The 7,020-nt window shown below is 33.9% G+C and overlaps 1 protein-coding gene across 1 annotated transcript; it reads right to left on the bottom strand.

Moving 5' to 3' along the window:
* Window positions 1-5,107: 5,107 nt before the first annotated feature.
* On the bottom strand, window positions 5,108-5,860 carry LOC126629045 (uncharacterized). Its single transcript, XM_050298943.1, has 2 exons — window positions 5,469-5,860; window positions 5,108-5,353 (listed from the first exon to the last, which is right to left on the bottom strand). The coding sequence occupies exons 1-2, from the start codon at window positions 5,791-5,793 to the stop codon at window positions 5,334-5,336; spliced, it is 345 nt and encodes a 114-aa protein (XP_050154900.1). The 5' UTR covers window positions 5,794-5,860; the 3' UTR covers window positions 5,108-5,333.
* Window positions 5,861-7,020: the final 1,160 nt, after the last annotated feature.

Raw genomic sequence — 7,020 nt, forward strand, 5'->3', positions numbered from 1 at the left:
GGTGCTTAACTTAAAAGACTAATGAGGCTTTAAGGCCTAAGAAGTTCGAATAGCTTCATATGTTTCTATTGATCTCATGCATTTCAGCAATCACAATTATGAGAAAATTGTGGGGGTGACTTAAAATATCATTAAGATATAATGGTATTTACTTAACAAGAAGTATTTGATACTTAAACGAGGAACAACGTCCGTGTTTGGATAGTTAGCATGCAGACTTCAATAAAAGTGTACATAATTTTGTGCTGCTTTAAAGAAGTCTACATTTCCGAGAAGAAGGAAATGTCATGGCAACCAATAAGTTAAAGTGTGGGGTCTTTCGTAAAACGAATGACAAGACATTGGAAAAGAGGCTTATTGAGTAAGCATGCACAATTGAATTAGACAAGGTCATGCTTATTAAGTAAGCATATGAAACTGAATGTACATAGCCATTGGGTTATGTTATTCATAGCTTAGAGCATCCACATGTACTAGATGAATTCATTGATGCTAACTAATTGAATTTTTTACAATATGAAGTCAAAGTACATAAGTGGCAATACATGCAGTCACACAAGGAAATCAATCCTCAATTAGAGGTGTACTGGATAAACTGGATATGAAGCATATTGACTTCATATGTTGTGATGGTTTGTCGAATAGGACAAAGTAGAATGTCTAAATTGAAAAGAGTAATTTGCAAGATAAAAGAGATAATATGCAATATATATTATGATAAATAATGTTTAAGGTATGGCAAGGTTAGAGACCTTCGTCCAAATACCTTAAATGTGGGGGAGTTTACCCAAGTGCTTCATGTTAGCAAATTACTTGGTAATTAAGTCCTAATATAATTTTGAGGACTTGACATTTCAAACAATGTCAAACAACTACTATCGTATGAAATATAATTTCATAAGATGGATTGTACACACCATTAATGATAGTCAACCTAGTGGTGGATCCAATTATTAAGGGTTAGACTACAGAGTAAGTTGATCATCGAGGGGAATGAGGCTAAAGCCAACATAACTAATGAATCAGCCGAACGGAAACCTAACTTAGTTGATTGGAGATACCATGGTCAAAGTTCAATAGGCAAACTGGTTGGGCATGATTCAAAGAAGTTAACACACTATGTATCTCATTCCTATGATGGAAGAAGTGTGTTGTCTGTAGACGTTTTAGGTTGTATATTTATACTTAATGACAGTGATATCTTATAAATAAGAGGAATAGAGCAGACTATTCTTAATCAGTGGTCACCTATGTGAGAGTAGAAGTGGGTCGCTTCTATGAGAATGAGATGGCTAAATTCTCTAAAGCTCTCATGAATTCAGGATTTGTTCAGGACCAAAATAAACACAACTGTATGAACCGAAATATATTAGGATTAGTGATGTGTGTTGCTTATTGTCTCGGTTTACTACTGCGGTGAACAGTTTAAGATTTTATATTCACTGCATCATCAAGTAAATCCGATAAGTATTCACTAGGGTAGGTTCAAGTCCAAAAGACACCTCTCCCGATGCATCTCTTTTCCGCCTGTACTCTCAAATTCTTCCCAATTTTTTATTCATGTGGGGGATTGTTGGAAATTATATATTATAGTATGAAATATTGTAATATATAATTTTAATAATTGAATGAAAAATAATGTTAACCGTTTTTTTTATAAAGGTTATTTACTTTGAATTTAATTGGTGTCATCTAGTGGCTTTCAGTTTGTGCAAATACCTCTTCAATTAAAAAGGGGTCGGTGCATTCCCTAACTTAAAGGTGTCAGATGGTTTATAACCACTGGACACATAATTTATCAAAGGGTGCCATGAGTTGTATATAAACTCAGGCACTTCATTCGCAGGATAAGTTTTTTATTTTTATTTTTATTAGTCTTCATAAATAGAAAATTAGAGTTAATTTTTACTCTTGAGAAATAGAGTTTTCCCACTTTGTTTATCTCATGCTTCGTGTGTCAAATTCCGAGTCATGTCCTGAGAGTATGGAATATATAAAGTTCGTCAGAGTCCGAAGATTGAAGTGCTTTGACTTCGGATTATAGATTGTTGAATCCTGGGAGATGGACGCCTATCGAACTACAAGCACAAGAGTAGGGGCGAAATTCTATCTTTAGGACATTGCATTTATGCAAGCCTCAATCTCCAAGTTTATCAGTTTTTATATCTTTATCTCTAGTTGTTTATATTAATCTCATATATAATTGATGTTGTGAATTTCTTTATGATTATTATCATTGGAATTCTTTTATATTTCTCATATTTTCTAATATTGCTCCAACACTCGTTTCTCACCTTTTGATTTGATAGCTGGTGGGGTGTTAGATAGGATAAATATCAAAGCAATGTGGAAGGAGAGGACAGATTAATGCAAAATTTGTTGTATCTCTTTAATATAATAAGAGGTGTGCCCTTATTATGAAAATATATGCAATTGTTGTTGAATTTAATCATAATACAGTTAGTTTAATAAATTTTATATTTTATATTTCAAAAATGTATCAAATCATAATATATTTCACATAGATGAATGCAGTAAAAGTCTGTATGAGAAAGAAAAGAACTAACACTACGTATCTTAAGGGGCGCGTTCTCCTTGAGTGTGAATGCTTTCAGAGAGACTAGTATGTTAAGAAAATGTTCACTGATATTGAACCATTGTGCAATTATCTCCCGTGTATGACAAGATTTTAGTAGGAATATTACCTAACACCGGCATCATCGGCAATGCCGATAGCCATACCGGTAGAGAGACCAGCAACAAGCTAGATAACCATACCGGTACTGATGGTCACGGCAATGACAAGTGCGTAAATACCCAACAATATAAAGTTGTAGTAATAACTGATAAGCAGCTCATGATCAAAGAATATAAACAAATAACAATATAGATTAGATTATGTCTTTTTATACGATCAATTCAAACATTACACACAAACTAAAAGTTCTAGAACACTAGAAATATGGAAGGGGAATTAATGCATATATTATTTGATTAAAAAGAATTAATTAACAAAAACTTAAAAGTCATATATAAAAAATATTTTAAAATTGCAGAAGTAGAGAGGTATGGTTACATCCCACGTGAAAAACCACAGGGGCATGAACTCTGTCTCACTCAGGTTTTCAACACTTACAAATTAGAGGACATAATATTTAACTGAGATCAGCTCAAATACCTCCAAGCTTATCATACAACTCTACAGCTAGCTAGCAAGATCAACCAAATCATGGATTTTTTTCCACTTTTCAAACCACAAAAAGCTATACCAACACAACAAAAAGAGGCTAACCCAAGACGAAGTGAAGCTCCTAGAGAGATGCTTTGCCTCTAACAAGCTTGATCCAGAGCGGAAGCTTCTGCTAGCCGTAATCACCGGCACGATTGACTTCATCACCAGCTCCTACTCCGCTCTTCATCCCGTACGCCACTCCCATACCTGCAAAACACACAAAATCCAATGAAAATCTCTACGTTTCTTAGGTCTGAAATTGAGGAAATTTGAGTTAACCACTTTTGATCCATTTTCCGGCCAAACCATGGCAAGTTAGCCATTGAGAAAGAAACCATTCTCTTTTTCTCGTCTAGAAGTATGATTTTCGTTTTTGAATCACTCGATTTCGTTGATTATTGAAGAAGTTATGAACGTTTAAAGTTTACCCAGTTTTCTACGAGTTTTTCAGTTTTCCCACAGACCAGTCACATTTGAGGCTATTTTCTGGCCATCTCCAGTAACCATTGGGCTTCCAAATAGGTATAATCTTGTTATACACTTTCCTATCTTTATTTTGATATATTATGGGTCGAATTTGGTTAAGAAATGATTGAATTACGAAGCTTTGAAAATTACCCAAAGAGTTTTTAACAGAATGACCAAAATGATGGATGGTGGACAATCTCAGGGACCATTTCTATTGATTTTCAATCTCAGGAACCAAAGTGATGTGTTATGCAAATCTTAGAGACAATTTTGACTATTTAGCCTATTGAATATACTCCACTTAAAATTTAATATTAAATGATTTATATACCTTAATATAAAATGATAATTTTGGCCTTATAAAGTTTTAAAAATAAAATAAAAAAAAACTTAATTACACCTCAAATTACTTTTAACATGTATATCATAAGATTAATTATCTTCTTCAACTTTCAAAACCACTCTCAGCTTCTTCAGATGTAACAATTTACCCTGTTAAATTATGTCTTTTTATACGATCAATTCAAGCAATGGAGGGTAGTAGCAAATTTTAAAAGGTTTAGGCAAACTCATGCCGAATATTATAGTAGTTTTCTGTAGCTTTTTGCCGAACTTTTCATGGTTTTTTCATTATCAAAGAGTAGGCTAGCTTATGGAAAAGTATGAAGCAATCCATAAATAGTAGTTATGAAGTTAATGCATGACCATTATGTTATGCATTTCTAGATCCCTTTTTTGCTACAAAGTGATGGATTCTCATTTTTCTTCTTTTGTTAATGATGGATTCTCAAATTTATATCACTATTATTTGAAGGGAGGAAAAACAACATAGAAACCCCTATTCGAAGAAACAAATAAGATCTTTCGATGATCTTATGTATTTGCATTTAAGATGTGAAGAGTGTGGGGTGCATATAGGGAATTTAATGTACATGTTGAGAGTTGGGGTGTGAAGGTATTATGAGAAAGTATGTGGGATGTATCAAGATACATTTTAATTAAAAAATTAAATGTGGGATGTATTAAGTATGTGAATTGTATTCAACAATAGATAGGGTGTTAATATAATAAGCCTAATCCATTTTTCCGATTGGAATAAAATCGATTGGGTTGGGTTCGGTGGTAGGTAGGTAATTTACCAATTTTCTCTTTACACCCAATTCTTTCAAGATAGAATTGGAATATAAAATATACCAAAAATATTGGGTGTAGAGATAAAACTATTGAGTTCAAATAAAATTTTCCTTTTGTTTTGTTGTTTTGTATATACTCGTATCAAAGTTCAAACCACAAGTCTATCAAGGTTTTCAATTGTAAATATGAACAATTGTAAGTACGGGGTCTTATATTCGATTGCAAGTGAGAGGTGTTGGATTCGATTTTCGCCAAAAACGAATTTGACCCACATTATTACTAGTAAAAACTTAAAACAAAATAATTATCAAATGATTTTTAAAAGTAATACATATCTGTATCCCTCCGTCCCACTCTCTATTACATAAGCATAGGTACATAAATCCCTTCATAATTTAAATTGCATGTAAGTTTATCCATCATTTAGCTAGCAAGAAAGCTAGCAAATAAAAGGAGACGTTTTATTCTTTAAGTATACTTATTCTTGTGGGATTGATGCTCATGGCGGGGTGGTGATGCCTGCAAAAGAAAAAAAAAGGAGAAAGATTTATTAAGCAAATAAAATACTTAATATAATTTAAATTAATTAGTTAATATGGATCAGATATAGAGTTTAGACGTGGAGAGAACTCACTCCCACACTTGAAGTTGCGAGGGACACTTCTTCCACAACCTTCAATCTGCTTAATTGTACGTCCGACGGGGATCAAATTGGCCACCTTGGGGGTGACATAAGGGCACACACACTCAACATGAGCAGTCCTAACAATTTGGCAGCAGAGCGCAGAAGGATTACGTCCTGGAAGTATAGCGCTCCTGCATTCATCACGGAGACGGCCCACCTCCTGCTTACACTGGCTCGGCGACGTGTTCGCCTTCGCCATCGGAGCCACCTCCCAAACACCACACCATAACAAGCATATGATCACGGCCACTGAGAATGAGCCTGCTGCCCTCATGATTTTCCCTGATATTTTTCCTTTATTGTTTGAGTTCCTTCTTTGCTGCTCTTGTGCATTTTAGCAGTAGATACAACCCCTTTTTATAGATGGAGTCATAAATCACCCACTTGTGTCTGAGTACCCACTGTGACTCTTTTGTTTTAGAGAAATTATATTCACACATCTCATATTACTTCTTCCACACTTTTTAAATTTTTTAATATTTTCTACACACCAATAGAAAAATATTTAAAAATTAAAAAGAGTGTGGGAGAAGTAATTTGAGGTGTGTGAATATAATCTCTCTTGTTTTATTATTAAAAATGCATGATTTTTGGAAAAGTTTACTAAATGTAGTATATTTTCCTCATCCTGCATGAGTTAAGTAACAACAGTCAGCACGGGACTATTGGTTGCTTTTGATTCCAACAACTTCACAAACTTCACAAACTTCATGTATATTTGTTTGTATATTGTATTTGACTTTTATAAACATAGAAGACAAACTAAATTACAACCTCATCTTCTGCTTCCTCTATTTTCTTCTATCATATTTGTTTTTCTTTTCTCTCTCTTGTTTTTCTTTAGTTGACAAGTCTTTTGCAGTTTTCAACATTTACTCCACACTATCCTACATCCAGTCTTGACAAGCCTCAACAAATAATTAGGCGTTGGACGAAATGACCCGATAAAGCTTTTTTGGTTGGTATTATGGTCCCATTATTTGAAAATACTGGCACCGCCATTGGGTAACAGCCATGAATCTAGAGAAAATGATCAGTTTTTAAATCTCAATTGTTATGTTGTTGATATTTGAATATTTAATTACTGTGTTGTTGATATTTTATATTAATCAATTCACCAATTTAAAATTCACTTCCTAATCATTTTAGCTAACCATTTTTCAAAAATCTTTCTGCCGGCATTGTGTACGCAAGACTATTACCTGTTCAATTGCTGTATGTATTCACGTGGAAGATAAAATGTGCGAGATGACTTCTTGAGTTCTTGTTCCTCTCTTAGCGGCGCAATCAGCAATGTGGAAAAAGGAAATTAGGAATGTCACATGCTGTAGAAAAAATTGACGGGTAATAGGCTCCAAATTAAAATTGGCGTGCAGTGTGCTAAAAAATTTGAAGGGTTTTAATATTCAAGCGTGTCATGTGTCCTTCTATGAAATTGACCTGGAGAGACTTGCCATTGATGTCAGAGCTTATAATATAAATGTGAACGTGTTCACCTCGT

Source organism: Malus sylvestris, chromosome 7, assembly GCF_916048215.2.
Source record: "Malus sylvestris chromosome 7, drMalSylv7.2, whole genome shotgun sequence".
NCBI lineage: Eukaryota > Viridiplantae > Streptophyta > Magnoliopsida > Rosales > Rosaceae > Malus > Malus sylvestris.